The sequence below is a fragment of the Semicossyphus pulcher genome, unplaced genomic scaffold (genome assembly GCF_022749685.1).
Source record: "Semicossyphus pulcher isolate SPU_LCO1_2020_fin unplaced genomic scaffold, fSemPul1.0.p SCAF_6, whole genome shotgun sequence".
NCBI lineage: Eukaryota > Metazoa > Chordata > Actinopteri > Labriformes > Labridae > Semicossyphus > Semicossyphus pulcher.
The window spans coordinates 10,940,960-10,957,863 of NW_027211737.1; the positions used below are offsets into that span (position 1 = coordinate 10,940,960).

Consider the following 16,904-nt stretch of genomic DNA (forward strand, 5'->3'; position numbering starts at 1 on the left):
CGCAGACAAGGAAACCTGCAGAGCCCAACAGTTTGCTCTCTTTGTCTTTGTGCCTTTATTAAATGGTAAGGTGGACACATAACATGGGTCATATGAAACCTTGAGGTCTGAGGAGCTTGAAGGACCATTAAAAAGCAAATTAACCTGTCAGCACATTCACGCTGTTTTATTCACTTTTCCCCACCTCTTCACTGTATTTAGCCTCTTACCCTCGACTAAAGTGATCGGGGCTCCATTCTGCGAAAACAACCTGCTCACTAAACATTATCCCGCTTATTACACGACGTTTAACTTATGAAATCAGTTATTTGACACAATATATTTGTATGTGATTTTATTAATTTAAAAATGATTAGCTTTCATCATAGTAGTCTGTTACTCTCACAGTGAGAGCTGCGCATAGCAACGGTTAACTCTTGCCTCCTTAAAATGAGCTAACTGAGCTAATACTACTCGTTAATATGAGCTAACCCAGCTATTATTCCCTCAGTAAACAGACTGATGTTACTGGACTTCTCTCGGCGGATTGATATGATTACAGTTACTCCTCCAGATTGTGTGATTAGAGCCGCGTCCCTAGCAACGGTCTGTTCTTCATAGCAACGGTCTGTTATCGAGAAATAACACATCTTGGAATGCTGTAATCAGCCAATCAGAATCAAGTATTTAACACAGCCGTGTAAAAGTAGTTATTATATATTTAACATACACAACAAAACACACGGGACCAACCAACAAATTCTGTGAAGGAGGAATTTATTTTGTGTCACTGCCTCTATGTTAATCTCTCCATGTTGCAACCAACATCATGAAGGTTATAAACAGCAGAACAGATGAACTGTCTAGCACTGAGCTATGAAAAAGTCTGCATCATTAAAACAGAGGAGGAAGCGTCTAACAGCCTGCCTCTGAACACAACCCCAAAACTAAGCCTGAAAACCAACGTTTTGTCGACACAATTTCATGTATCCAGCAAAGCAAGTGTCCATCACACTCGTCCCTTATACTCTGCAAGCACCAGTGCTGGCTGTGCCGTGTGTAAGGTGTTGGTTCCTGTTGTCAAAGCAGGTAATCCTCTCTTGATCCTGATGATGTCACACTGTGAGTGCTGAAAATCAAACCATGGTGCCACTGAGGGAAAAAACGGCACAATCAAACATGATCTCCCATAAAGACACTGCCCTCGCTCAAAGCACAGTGATCGTTGTGTGATTCCAAAAATGCAAAATGCGTAGCTTTGTAAAAACAAATAGAATATATTTCTACATAAACGGTATATAAAGCTTTTTAGAAACTAGTAAAAAAAAAAATGACCAGAGAGACGTAATCTGAAGGCACAGCGAGACAGTGGTGACAAAGCCTGCTCAGGGAGGAAGCTGTAAACATTTTGTCCTGTTTGTCCGAGGAGAGAGATACCTGCAGGGGCTTGTGTGAATGTTTCCAGAAGGCTGTGGAGTTTAACTTCTCCTGGAGTGGCAGTCTTTTTTTAAAAAGAGTCAGTTAAAACAGTGCTGTAAGGCTAAAAACACTTTGGATATGAAATCTTGTACCGGGTATGTAGGTGGCAGCAGCAGATGCATGGTTCTCTCTCTGCAGGTCGTAACATGGAATAGATTTAATTCACCCATGCACCAAAAAAGTGGTGCACCATCACTGATTTTTATTAAATCTAAAGGCATAGGACTGTTTTTTTTATCACAAGTCATTAAATTACACGTCCTCTCTTATACGAGGACATCCAGTCCCCAAAAATGTGGCCAACACACACAGAAACCTGGATCTGGTAGAAATCTCCTTGAATGTCCTCCCTGCTGGATGAACACCACTCACAGAACGTGGTGCCGGCTGTTATTTGCCAAATCTCCACTGGCTGGCTGAGGAAGGTGCATGGTCATGGATCACCGAGGGTATAAACCAACGATCTGAGAGGAGCCGCGTACTACGCGTTGTCATATTTCTGCAGAGCCTCCTCCAGCTTCCCTGTGATCTTTTGGAAGAAGGTGATCTGCTGCTGAAGATAGTGCTGCATCTGTGCCTTGAAGTCTCGCACGCGGATCTGGTGGAAGTGCTGGATCTCGGCCAGCGTGGCGCAGGAGATGATGTTGCAGCGCTCGTTGATGCCTTCCGCCTGCGCGCGGTCCATCTTGCCCTCCTCCACATGCTTCTGGCTCTCTTTCACCTTCGTCAGGGCTCCTGTTGGAGGAAAAGAGAGCAAAAATAATCAAGATTAATTTTGTGTTTGTTCTAAGATCACATCTACAATTGTTATCATGTTTATTTTATAGAGCTCCATGATAAGACAGACATGAGATGCTATTTCAATCCTCCCTAAAATAGGAGATTTATTTCCTCATACCACATCTTTAACTCATCAGACATCTGACTTTCAGACGCTTTCAAAGGATTAAAATTTTACTAAGGATTTCTTTGTAATAAGAGTCAAAAGCACAGTCAACAGTCAATTTATAACCTCAAGAAACAGGCCAAGAATAGTCTGATGAGCAGTTTGTTCTGAAAAACCCTGAGAACCACATCTGTGTCTATAGTTAGGGAATGTGAGGGGGCAGCAACCTAAAATAAGTCTATTACATTTTGTCAATCCGAGGCCTTTTCTAAACGACCATTTAAGGGGATTTGCTGGCAGTTTGATGACATCTACCAATGACTGTTGGCATTGCCAGGACACAGTGCAAACATGGAGAACTGCCTACTTAATGTGATCAACTCTGTTTTGTTACACTGAGCTATTCTTTAATACTGATGTCATGGTTTAGCCCTCAGCTTAACGTTTCCCCTGAAAAACAATTGTTCAAAAATAGCGTAGCAACAATATCAAGGTTTTATCTCTCCACAAGTAGAGAGATAAAACTATGAATGTGGGGGCTGCAGTAACACAGATACTATAGATATACAATGTTTGACGGGTGTTTTCTTCTATAACCTCTTAAAGAAAAATACACTCAGCTCTGTGAGGAAAGTTTGGATTAGATAAAGTTAGCTGGACATGCTGCTAATGTTAGCATGTCCAGCTAATTGGCTTACTGTAGTAACAAACTGAGTGTTATTTCCAAGATCAAAGAGCATTTAATTGGTTAACTAGCTATGGTTTGTGGTGTAAAGACTCGTGTGAATCCACTGGATGGAAATTTATCTTGTCAAACTTTAAGCTCAAGTTAGCAGCTCTGTCCTGCTCGTTATTTGTGTCGGTGGTGACTTAAATAGAAAAAATCACAAGCAGCCCAGTTAGTGACGCGTTTTCCATCACCCAGCAGTGGTTGGTCTGCCAGAGAGAGTAGGCGGTCTCTGCAAGTGTTGCGAGTAAACAGTAATCTACTATGGCTGAACAAACAAAGAAAAGTTCGATGACTACAGATACAGCTTAAAAAAAAAGTGGAAATCCAAAGAAGAAGAAACAAACTGGACGCTCAGATGAAGGCAAACAGTCTGAAGAGGAAAAGAGTGTATGAAAGAGCACATCATACACTGAGGCAATTCAAAGTGATTAAGAGAGTAATACAACAGATAAAACAGGACTGAACACAATTTTGAGTGTTACATCTGTCATCTCCATTGTGCTAGAACTACATGCTAAACTTTCATAGCAACAGTAACTAAGGGGGTGTGGCTTAGAAAACACTTGTAGTTTGAAATTTTTAGATCCTTTCAAACTAATTATTGGATTAAAAAGAGAGCTAAAGGAAATTTGCTTCAACAACTTTAAAGTTCATACTGTCCCTTCATTAGGTGGTTATTGATGAGCCTTAACTGTGTATAGATCAGCTGTTTCACAATGATTTGTTCACTTGTGTACAATAAATCATGACATGGTTACATGGCACCTCTCCCACACATCTAACCAGAGCTTTGCCTTGCAAAAAAAACATCTAGCACATCACACTCACCCTGAGAGTACGCTCCCCGAGTTTCCTCCCTACCAGTAAGAGCTACATGTTGTTGTCACTGTGGTGGACTCTTGTGGCATCACAGGATCGAGTCACGCTGGTTAACAAACCTCCCATTTTGACACATGTCAACTGTAATTGCTGCTGCTACCTTTTACAAAACCTCTGCAGAGTTTTGTTGCTGCAGAAAAAGCCTTCAGCCACACTGGTGCTGAAACTAAATATTAGCCTACAAATGTTCAGACAGATGGTTGGATGGGAGCAGAAGGCAGGGTCAGAGCACCATGAGCCCACGACAGACGTCGGATCAAACTGTTGACATCTCCTGACCGAGTAAAGGAAGAAATGTCGCAAGCAATTAAGAGGAAGGGCAAGAGACACTGAAAGGCTATGACCTTCTGTCTGATCCGAAGACTGAAAAATGTGTACATGTCACCTAGAGGATTCCTAGAGGACTGCCAAAATAAAAGTTCTCTGGGTTGTGACAAATGCAAACGTATGTGTTGTTTATTTTCAAAAATGTGTCCAATGTCACATCCAGAATCCTAGAAGAAAAAACAGAACTGTTTGCCTTCTTTCTTTAGGTTTCACTCGTGTCAAAAATGATTTCTAGATTTGCGAGGTGCCAAAGTTTTTAAATGTTTTAATAACCTCTGCAGCCCTTGAGATATTGTAGCCAGATGCCTTGTTGCTAGTGGAGCATGTTGTCAAACATGCAGAGCATTTCCGTGTTCTAGTTTTGGATTGTGAAAACGGATCCAGATAGGGGTGGGACAAAATATTGTTATCGCATGATATCATCGTCCCGATTTATTGTGATACAATAATCGTATTGCTGCCGACAAATATATATAATATAATAAAATATAATATAGACAAATAATATTTTATTCTTTTTAAATTCAGCGCTCTAAACAGATCTCCCTGCCAATTTGAGTCACCGCGTCGTTTATCTCAGTTTGTGTCAAAATATGTGAAACTGACTCCCAACTTCAGCAAATAATACATTAATTCTGCACTTTTTAGGGGTATTTTGTGTTCTTCAGTTAATCAGATAGCGTGATGCATCATTATATGAATCACTGTATCGTGATATTGTCGTTATCATCGGCCACATTTAACGTATCGTATCATCAGTTACCCTGTGATTCCCACCCCTAGTTCCAGGTACCTTACTTTCAGTGTGTCTGCTAGTGTTCTACAAAACTTTGTTTGACACTTTCTGCCATTAGATAGACGAGCAGTGAATAGAGAGAATCATTAGCAAATTACCTGAAAGTAATCACATTTGCAGCCCCGGAGATGAAGCTTGTTTGTTCTGTCCTAGTTCCTTGTTACTGTGGCTGAAACATCGTTTAACGCAATACTTTGAAACACAGGAACTAACACTGATGCGCTGTTTAAAGTTGTGAGGTTATAGTGTTGACTGAAATGTCTTTTAAAACGACATGCTAAGAGAAAACTAACTCCATGCATGGCATAACCAGCTGACAGACATTGTAATATCCTATCTCTGTCTTTAGGGCAGGAGTGGCAGGTGAGATTTGTGCCCTTAAGGCATGAAGCAAAACTTCCTGTATTTGCCTGTCATGGGATTTTCAACTCTTTATGTGAGCTTAGTCACCAGCAGCACTCTGTTGAAAGTCTGATTCAGCCTGCTTGTTTCCTGAAATGTGACCACGGAGGACTCGCTGACCTCAACCTGCACTCGTCTACTCGTCTTCTGTCTTCCCTTAAAGTTCACGGAAATGTTTAACGACTGCTTTTTCCCCCCTGACCTCTCAACATATAAGGCAATAAATAACAGCACAGATACAAATATGCTGACAAAATCCTCCCAAAAAGACACGTCTTAGCCCTTCCCCCTCAAAATCTCCCCAGTTTGCCTCCTGGCTGTCGCTCGCTCAGCCGCAGTTTAACCCAGATCTTTGAAATTCCTCTAATGCACAACAGATTGGACATGACAGAAAGAGAGGCAAAGATAACAGCGGAGCGGAGACAGGGGGGAAGGAAACCAGAGAGACGAGAACAAACACAGCTGTCCAAAGACTTAAATGCCAATCCCCAAGGTGTTTGCTGTACCTTAAAGGTCTGTGGCTTCCTGCGCTGTAGAAGCACACTAATGGACTAAAGAGGAATAAGTGTTACCATGGAGACTTTATGAGAAAGACAAGAGTTCAGTTGGAGGAGACGTGTCAGCAAACTGTACTGAATAGAGACACATCATTTTCACAGCTGCTGCTCTGCAGGCTTGCTGCAAAAACACAGCCTATAATAAGACACTCAGTCTGACATGTGGGGCCTCAGATGTGGATGATGTAATTATCTCTAAATCTGACGGATACTTTCTCAGTCAATCGGTTGTTCAGTCTTTGTCTTTTCTATCTAATACAGACCATGAATATGTTTTATTCACCGTCCTAAGTGATCAACGTGATTGCAGGAACTTTAAGTGTTACCATCACATAACTGAAGCTGTAGTAGTCGTTTATTTCTCTTCACTGTCCTCACTCATGCTCATCCATGATTTCCTGCTGTCACAGTCTGGGGCTGTCAAGTGAGATATCAGCTGTTCTCCTCAGCTGGTCACATCTGTCCAATAGTGCTTTGACACGCCCTCATTGTTAGCCAATCGTCTTACTGCTTTCATTTTTAAATATTATTCTTTATCGGCCTCTAGTTTGCCCCCCTTCCCCTCCCCATCACGACCCAGTCTTAGCAGATTCATCATCTTCATCACTTCATCAGTCTCAGCACCACCACCACTATTTAAAGACCAGCTCCAGTCACGTTTCAAGACCTCTAAGAGCTCTGCTTGAAATAATAAATTGTGTCTAATATTTTTTTTCTGCAAATTACATTTAAGGCATCTCCTCCTTCTCCCTCATTAAACATTCCTGAATCTGCACAGTCCCTGTCCACTATGCAACTTTCCAACTGCCCCCTCCGTGGCGAAAAAGTGAGTTTGCATAAATGACGATGACCCCAGCATTATCTATACTTAATAATGAAGTTTGTAGCATGCTGCAGTGTTACACTATAAATAAGAAGACATCCTGATAGAAATCCTCCCTGGCTGTATGGAGGTGGCACCGAGCCCCCCTGGACTCACTGCATGCAGCAGCTTCAGCTCTTACGTAATCCTCTGGTTACGCAACAGGAGCGACTGCGAGCCGGTGACCTGAACAACCAGCGGCAATCCCTATCTCATCACTCCACCACCTCAGTCATCCATCAGTGCTTCAGAAGGACATTTAAATAGCCCGTAGAAATATATGAGACGGACCTGCAGCGTTTGCACAGGAGGAGTGTCGGCTGAGAGCCTGACTCTGCTGGAAAACTTGACAACACTAGAAACGGGTGCTAGCTTTTTCTTTTGCAGCCTTTGTTTTATCCCTGTATGTGATGAGATCAGATGCAAACTCAGAGACGTGCTGCACAGATACACTTAACAAAGGAAAGAGAATGGATACAATGTGAATAAAACAGGCCAAGAAGCTTAATAATCTTAAATACTTATATATAAACTATATAATAAACTTAACACAGATAGGCTTTAGCTTATCCTGCTGGATTTGTGTTCTGTATGCAAACTGAACTGATTAACTTAGAGGAACAGATAATTGTGACCTACAGTATGCAAATGTTATTAAGAACCACTCATTCCCAGTATCATTCAAGTTCATCAAAGTGTGCTCTACCTTTAAAAGAGTCTGTTTTGTCAGCCTGATAAAGACCTGGCATCTGAACATTTTGAACAACTGAATAAAAGCGTTATTTTCCAAAGAAGTGGGTGGTGCTCTTTTATTTGAGCTAAAGTTACAATATTCCCTGGGTGTAAAGTTAAAACAAGTTTGTCCTCTAAACGCACGGCAGGCAAGGTCAATATTATCACTCTGAGGAAGTGTTTAAACAAGAACTTACAGCAGCATAACTGGTTCACTATTCGCGAGACAAATGTGACAACGTGAGCTGCAATAAAAAAACAGATGTGTGTTAGCACTTCTACATAAGCTGCTGGGCCAGTCATAGACTTAAACGTATGCGGTTAAAAGTTTTAATAATTAATAACCACATCCTATTTAACTTCATAAATGAAACTGGAGTTACAAGTTAAGTATCTTTACTTAGTGAAGCCTATCTTTGGAGTGTTATAAAAACCTTGTGTGTGCTTGAAATAAAAAGAAACAGAACTGAATGCTTTCAAGGGCTCAATATCACATTAGGACAAAAATAAATGACGCTCAATATGTTTATGAAAGCAGCGCTAGAGATGATGTAATAATATTGTCCCGGTCGAGCTTCATGCTAATGGCTAATGCAGCCCCTGAAGAGGTGGAGATCAATGGGGTGGTGTACGCCGTCCCTCTTTTGGATGGATGGGATCAAATAAAAACCTGTGCGGTGCCTGGAGTCCTAATGGGGCAGATAAAAGGAGCTAAATGTGGAATCCAGACATTGATAAGACTGAGTGCTCAGGTTTCTCCTAAAGAAGGCAACAATGATACGTTATCAAAGGATAGCCTCTTAAATAGGGAAAGTTGCTACAGCTGCTGTTTGACTTTCTGACCCACTTCAAACTCCTCATCATCGCTCCACCAATGCATGTCAAAGCACTATTCAGTTCCAGCTGACCTACTTGGACTGGTGAGTTTCTGTGCGACCACTTCTGTAGCAGAAACGTGCACTCTGGTTTATGACAACAAAGGATGTGGCCGAGCCCCTCTTCAGGTGTCCAACTGGCAGAAAAGAGCAACAAACCTCTCTTCATAAGCAGATATCTGCACTTGTGGACATTTCCTCTGCACATTTATCAGGAAGGGAGTTTGTGCAACAGATGGGATAAGCGTGTATGATGATGGAAAAGGAAGTGTTTTATTAAATATGTGAGAGACTGGGAGCAAGGGAAAGGTAGACAAACCCAGACTAAACGCAGAACATACAGTATTAATGGCTGATTTAAGCTGCACAGTATTGTCTTCAGTAAAATTGAAGCTACCTGTGCTTATGGCATCATTGTTCCACGCACCTCTCTCCCTAATTATAGCAATTTCACTGCAGTATAACAGTCATCAAGCGCTGGATACTTCTACAAAACCTCAAGGAGAGTCGACCACATAAGCAGCCTTACGAGCATCAATGTCATGGAACTTCTCAGTGGGTGTTTGTAACGCTCGATAGAAACATGCAGGTCAGTCGAGTAACAAGCAGCCGTGCAGCTGTCATGAACGAGAGAGCTGCTGTATTTAATGTAATGCATGCACATTAACTGTGCCGATATATCACTGTAACTGCCACTGCATAATAGAGCTTCTTGTAGGTAGACAGGCACATGATGAGTTTTTAACGGAGGATAGAGTGGCTTTATTTTTGTGTTTCTGTCTTTTAGTTTTAGTATAAATAGAAGGACAAAAACACTGTAATTGCATGAAATACATCTGCATATCTGCCTTAACCTGATTTAAAATAAATGGAGCAACTAAGCAGCCTCAGTGCACCTTAAACAAGAAGAGATCAAAGGACTTTAGATTCAGTACGCTGCGCGTGTCTCTCCTTTCATCTGTTTCATGAATCCAGCCTTCCCATCAGCTTTGTTCCCAGTCTCCCAGCGCACTGTAAAATGTGTTTCACTGCACTCTGTCATCTGTTCAGGTGCCTGCAGCAAGGTCTTCCATGTGCGGTATCAAATCAGAGTTTGTTATCAGTGGAATTAGGCTGAGCTTATCACACCGCTCGGTGTAACTGGCTGCGTCACCTTATTTGGTCTGTGTGTGCCACGGTGTGTGCGGCCTACGTGGCGAGCGAGATTTGAGCTGACTGGGAAGTTTGTGTCCCACTGCAGCCTAAACACAGTCTGCCATGTTTCCCCCGGTGTGGTCTATTGTGGAGTGAATGGGGCCGGTGTTTGCAGGGGACCGAAAATGACAAACAGATGGAGTACACAGGCAAGGTGGAAAGTTGAACACACATTAAGAATCTCTGCTACAAGAATGAACAAAAGAGGTAGTTCGATGATCTCCTGAAGTAGCATGGAATTATGGGAGTTGTTGTATTTAATGTACAACAACCACAATTACCAATGAAAATCTGTCTGAAATCAGTTCAGGCATATATCTTGTTCACGCACAAGGTAATAGTGCTGTTCATTTAGTCCTGTTTATTCATATCATGCTGTGTCACTCTAATGAAGCAGCCTTAAGTAACTTCAATGACTTCCTTCCTCAAAATCTGCTGATCATCTGTGTTTCATATGTTTCCCCAGAAGTCAGACAACTCAGTGAAACGTACTGTACCTCGACATAAATTTCTCTAAGCCTGTTTCTGTGTTCGTTTTGTGCTTTTGCAACTCTGCGGATACGAGTCTGAGGTTATGATGATGCTGCGTCGTTATCTCGTGATAACATGATAAGGGCTAGGGGGAAGGGAAGCTAAGGGCTTCTGTAGATAACATAACTACACAACTCAACAAAACTCTTAGGTCTCGCCATTTCTAGCCATTCAACGTAACGTAACCATGGCCTGCTGGCCCTCGGTCACAGGAAGTTACTACAAATAGACTAATACGTGTAGGTTGGCCCCTGTGGCAAGCTCATTTGAACCCTATTCTGTCAGCCTCCAACAACGCAACATTAAATTGCACAAACACTGATTCACTGATTCCTTCACGCTAGCATTAGCAGAAGCAGATGCTCCAGCTGTTGACCTGATCCAGCAGGAAAATAGCTTCTATAGAGAACTAACAAAGATACTATTAGTCAATCTGTATCCATGCCATACTGCATAGATGTTACATACTTTTACTTTAACACAGGCCATCAGCAAATATGCTACATTTATATTGTGGCTCTAGAAGTCATTAAAGTCAGTTATGGTTTGAAAGTGAAGTTTTGGGATCCATGTACTTGAAAAATTAAAGACAGGACACCACAGGGGGACTCTGACTGACTCTTTTCCCACCCTGATCTGATCTCATTGGATGTCAGTAGGTCAGAGCACCGTCACTGTACATAATACATGGAATAAGAAGGATTAGTTCATATCATCCTCTAATGTTGATAGTAAATATAGGCCCTTGTCCTACATGGTGTCCTACATGGCTCTTTTTCTGGGTAGAGTTCTCAATTCCACGTGAATATAAGACACACTGAATCATAAGAACACGTCAGAGAGTCAGTCAGGTATAATCTCCTCAGAGGAAGAGCAGTTTAATTGCTGTTGCGTGTTTCTATTATTTATTTCTCTTCCCATCAGAAGAGAGTGATTGTGCCACATTTCTGTCACACGGTAAACAGAAAGAGAGCTTCCTTTTTACTGCCACAAAGCCGGACCTCTTGCGTAACAGCGCTGCCTCTCGTGTGTGACATTTTGCCACACAATGAGAACAATCATTGGGTTAGGGTCACGTAGGAGGATGGCCTAGATTAGTCTAACGTTGACTGTGGATAAAAGAACGTGGAGAATCATTTATGAAGGATTCTGCTGCACATCCTGTTTCAGGTTAGCGTTGTGATTGAAAAGCCAGGCAGGACACTCTCCCGTCTCCTGGACACAAACATGTATTACTTCCTCTGTGATGGAAAATCAAACACAGCCAAAGAGGAGCAGCCCTTTTGATTCAGCAGGTGGGACAGAAGCATGCGGACCAATTTCCAAATGCAAACACGACCTATTTGTTTTGCAAAGTGACACGGGCTGTAGTTGTAACCTGACTGCTGTTGGCAAAACTGCCAGAAACAAATTAGGTTATCTTTTCACAGCCTGCAAACACGCTCTTTTCTTTACTTTAAAACCTGTTGATTGTATCTCAGCCAAACCTGCGGTAGAAAGGAAGGTTTGGAAAGCGGATTTATGATCCCACAGACGCCACATCCTTGTACGATATAAGTGATTTGTTGTGCATTTTACGTCAATAGGAGCGCTGGGATTATTTAAAGTTTAAGCAGACGTTCTTTTTAGTGAGATTTGTCTCCTGGTGTTGTTCTATGGTTTTAATCGTTTACTTATTATTGCCTTAGCTGTTAAGTTTAGTGTTTGGTTTATGGTTACTGTATTGTCTGTAGTCTAATTAGTCACAGTAAAAGTTTTAACAGTCAAGATGACAAACTGAACATTGGAAGTTAGCCACAATCCTGTGTGCTGATGTCATGAATCAAACAACAAAAATAGAAACAATAATTTAGCTACTTAAAGGGTCAAATATGTTCAAAAATAATGACTCAGTGAGTGGAAAAAGTCCTAAAGGTGTATGGCAGTGTTGTTATTTTACCTTTCTGGACATGGATGATGTCTGGGTAGTTTGCCAGGTGTCCTTGGTAAAGCGCTAACAAATCCATGATGGGATCCAGATCCTTTCCAGGCTGCTCTGCAAAATACTCCCCGATGGCTTCATACGTGTCCCCGGTGAAGGAGATGGCCTGGTTGAGTCCAGCTGAGTACACCTGCTGGTCTATTTCAAAGGCCTGGCTGAGCACCTTGAACGACAGCCCCACTTTCTGATACTCCTTCTTAAAGCCGCTGATCTGCTTGCGGGCAAACTCGTTAACAGTGGCGTTGAGCTGCAATGCGCTGTCATCCATCCTCTTGGTGAAAGTCTTGAATCCATCTATTTTGCTCTCCACTTCCTGAAAGTCGAGCGGCGCAGCTGGGGTGCTGATGGTGAGGAAAAAGTTGGCTCCAACCATCTCGTCCTTCTCCGCCTTCCTCTTGCCCTGCTTCCAGGCCTTCTCGTCCGTGCTGTTGCAGGTGAGGAAGTGCTGGAAAACATCACACCTGGCCAGGACCGGGTGGCTGGTCATGTGGTTCATCCACCATATGAGGCCTTTCCTCCTCTTGGAGATGAAGTCCTCCTCGAAGCGCCCCGTGGCCTGCTTCTCCGGGATGTGTGGCACTGAGATGACAGGAAACTTCTCCACCAGCCGGGCGTAGAGCCAGTCAAAGTGCTTATACCTCCTGTTCACCTGGTTCTGTGTGTGGGTGGGTGTCAGTTTGTAGGAGATGTAGCTTTTCATGCCCTTAAACTTTGTCTGTTTGGTGGGGTCGTCAATTGTACAGGCAAAGGGGTAGGGGTTCTCCTGCCACTCTGGACCATACTGACCCAACACCACGCAGATCTTATCCCCATCCTTCACAAACCCTGCTGCCTCACCGAGCACAAACGCCTCTCCTCCTGACTTTACAAAGGTAGAAAACCTGTTCAGGTTTCTACTGACTGTGGCAGAGCTCTTTGCTTGCTGTGCGTTCCCTCTTGACATTGAGGAGGTTGTCAATCTGTAAGTGGATGGCCCATTGCCTTCAAAGTCACGATACCTTCCTCCTACAGTCCCTGGTTCATCTGCAACAGTGGAGCTGTCATCCCAGTCATCATCCCAGTCATCATCGCTGCCTGGGCTGGGCTGCTGGTAAAGGTGCTGCTGCTGTGGATGCTGTTGTTGTGGTGGTGGTGGGGAGGAGAAAGTGGTAAAAGGCGGAGACGGTTTAGAAAAGTTACTCTGAGGCTTATTTGAACCGTCAAAACCTCCGGATGGGATGTTGGCGTATCGGGAGTCCGGGTAAGTGTCCCCAGATGTGCTGCAGCTGTTGTTGTTGATCGTTGAGGAGGCGTCGTTTCTTAGGATCTCCACGTAAGAAGCGGGGAACAGACCCCTCTCCCCTTTGCTGTTCGCCCCCTCAAACCAGCCGTCAATGTCCTGCTCGCTGTACAAAGTTAGAATTTCGTTCTCCCTTACCGACACCTCCCCGGGGTTTTCAGAGTTGAAGTCGTACAGCGCCCTGGCTTTGAGCGCCATGATTCACCACAGCTGGAAGCAGACCAGGACAGCGGGCTAACTTACGGCTGGCTGACCGGGGCAGGAGGGAAGCTCAGCGGGCAGCCAGGCTAGCTCAGTCAGCCCACAGCCCGAAAGTCCTCCTGTAACTCCGCGTACAAACTTCTCGCAGTGTGAGAAAATGCTGTTTAAATCCCCTTCTACGCGGTTCTTTTGATCCTCAACCAAACCTGAGTGGAAATAGCGGCTGTTTTTAATCCAGAGGTTGCAGTGAGTGAATCTGAAGCGAAGGTATTTTCCGCTACAACAACATTAATCTGAGTCCCTCCAGTCTCCCTCCGATCCGAGTCGGACGCTTCTGCCTTCACGCGCTGCGCAGCAACCGCACGTCGACCAGGCAGAATAATCGAGGGCGGAGCTACAAGATGCTGCAGTCCACCCAGACAGCACAAATCAACCGCCTGTGAGCGCTGCAACAAAGCTTCTACACACTTGTTGAGTGCTTCATGACACTAAACATACCACAGACCAGCCTCGGCAGCCTGTGAGGACTTTTTGTCCCATTCAGGAAGAGTTGTTTTGTGAGCTTGCATTGCTATTAGATGCATTTCTATTAAAACATCTTATATGTGTTATTGCAAAAGTCGCAATAAATGCATGCTCTTAAAAAAATCAACTTAAGTATAAAAATACATTCTTAATTTTACTATGTTTATCATATATTGCAATTATGATTCTTTTGTCGTCCTGTTTGTCTGTCTGAAGTTATCCATCACAAAAGCTGGCATACTAAAGCTCAGTTCCAGTTCCAGCAAAACTATACGTTTTACATATAGAGCTATTTCAAAGATCCACACTCTGTGGAACTCTTTTTATAGTGTTACAAAATTGAGGCCAATAAGCTATGTGTTGTCATGAAGCCCCACCTGGTTTTGCGGTATAAGATGATGCGGTTGATGCAGATGGAAGATTGGATGTCAGGTTAACCTGGATTCCTGCCAGCCTTTGTCATTTACCATCATCTGAAAGGAATTTCCTCCCAAACACGCTGACATCACGGTGACTGGTTCACAGCATGATGATAAAGCCTTTGTTTTTCTATCCGATCTATGCTGAGCAAAGTCATCTCTTGTTTTGTCTCTTTTCTGGTCCAATGTTATGTAATCAGTGATATATAAATCACTGACCTAACGATACACAAATACATGTAATGATCATTTAAGCAGGCAGTTAACTGTTTTAGACATGATGGCTAAATGCTGTGATTAAGTTTCTTAAAGATTTCTAGAGACATATCCTTGATCAATATATGTCTATATATTTATATCATATATATATATATATTAAAATGTTTTCCAGTGGAGAAGTTGTAGTTGAGTAAATATTAGTTTAATACTCTAAACATGTCAAAGTACAGCATTTGTTAATCGTATCTACAGCATAACCGTTGCCTCAAATTTACAGGAAAAGCAGACAGTGTTGCAATATCCTAAAAATAATCTAATCATCTAATCTGTGATGCTGCTCAAATGTGACACTTCATAGAACATAAACTGATAACTCCAGACGAAACTGGAACAAGCATCCCCTTTTAGGTGATAACAGTGTTGTTTTTATACTTGTTAACTTAGATTCTATCATTTAGATTGAATAGCTAAGATATCAGAGGTGTAATGGTGCAGGAAGGATACACCTTACTTCAACAGCTTTAGGGCTGGCAGGTAATAAAACCTGCAATGAATCCTATTATGGAGCTGCTCTCTAACATCATAACCACAGCTATAAAGGGGAAGTTAAATGTTGCATGAGCTTTATGCAGTCTCCCTCTGATCTGTTGGATTTTTTTACATGAAAATGGCAATATTTACATAGATAGATCACAAAACTTTGCCGCAGGTTTTTGCATGTTTACAAATACTAGCTGTAATCCAGACAAAAAAAAATAACACAAAAAGTTGTTTCTTTTAATGTTGAGCAATACAATCCAAAAGGACATTAAATGAGTCTGTGCTTGTATATTATGAATGAATGTTAATTACTCTGAGACAAATATGCAACCACCCACGATTGGTTTGGTTGACATCCTGTTACATCAACAAACCATTTCCTATGGGAAATATGTAAACTGGAAAACACAGCGTGGCCTAACAGTGACGTGCCCTTTTTACTGGTACATACTGCCCCCTTGTGGAGGGTTTTAGATTTTATTTAGAGAAGAAGCTTCAAAATCATCATCATCAGCTTTGTTGGGCAAGTATGTGTACATATACAAGGAATTAGACTTGTTTGCTTTTTTTCATCTCTCTCAATGTATTTACACTGTATGACTTTAATCATGTTAATCACCAGAGCAGGTGGTATAACAGGTAGACATTGGGGTTGTGCTTATCTCCCTCTGTGCATTTGTCAGAATGCCCTTGAGGAACTTTAAATAGCTCCTGATGTGTTTGTATGTATCACTTTGGACATAAGCCTCTAACAAATGAATGGAATGTAAACCACTGCTTAAATCAACCACTGCATTTTACTTCAGGCCACCAGAGGTCTCTCCTCTCACATTGGACTGGCTCAGATATCCTGAGGAAGACGCATTATTCAATGTATACATGCGTATATATCTTACAAATTGAAGTTAATGCAATAATTGTCCTTGTGTCTTCTCAACATCCTCCATGCCTGTCAGAGCTGTACAGAGGACATGCAGTTCCCCTTCTATTTCACTGTGTTCATGGAGCTTTCCTTTATAGCACAGCACATTAAATATTGAAGAGGAGTGTGGTCTCCAGGGAACAGGATTACTTCGGTATGCAGCTTGCATCACATTAGCAGACTTGATTTATACTCTTCCTCTAATCAGGAGGAGGATATCTCACATTTGTCTTGGATTCCTGTTTGCTTCCCAATAAATAATTCTTCCTCATTTCTGCCCTGATAATTTGGACCTATTTTGTGTGATGGCTTTCCAAGTTAGAAGCGGGTTTTCTGTGCAGACTTGATGTAAATCAAATTAACATTTCCTGAAAGGTGCTATACAGTTAGTAATACAGTTAGATTTATTTAAGTGTCTCTTTTAAGTGAAAACAGTTTAAAAAAAAAAAAGCACATTCTTTCCTTTAGCCACCTTCCAGGTTTGGTAACATCAGTGCCTGCTTGCTTCGGAGGAACGAGACTTTGAACTGTGTTTTTACTGACTGTATCATCCCCTTTCATTCATTATGTATTGTGTAATGTATTACAT

General features: G+C 42.2%; 1 protein-coding gene across 1 annotated transcript; it reads right to left on the reverse strand.

Moving 5' to 3' along the window:
* Window positions 1-739: 739 nt before the first annotated feature.
* Window positions 740-14,008, reverse strand: snx18a (sorting nexin 18a). The gene is made up of 2 exons (XM_069683100.1): window positions 12,169-14,008; window positions 740-2,193 (listed from the first exon to the last, which is right to left on the reverse strand). Exons 1-2 carry the CDS (start codon window positions 13,685-13,687, stop codon window positions 1,940-1,942), a joined length of 1,773 nt encoding a protein of 590 aa, XP_069539201.1. The 5' UTR covers window positions 13,688-14,008; the 3' UTR covers window positions 740-1,939.
* Between the last annotated feature and the right edge of the window lie 2,896 nt (window positions 14,009-16,904).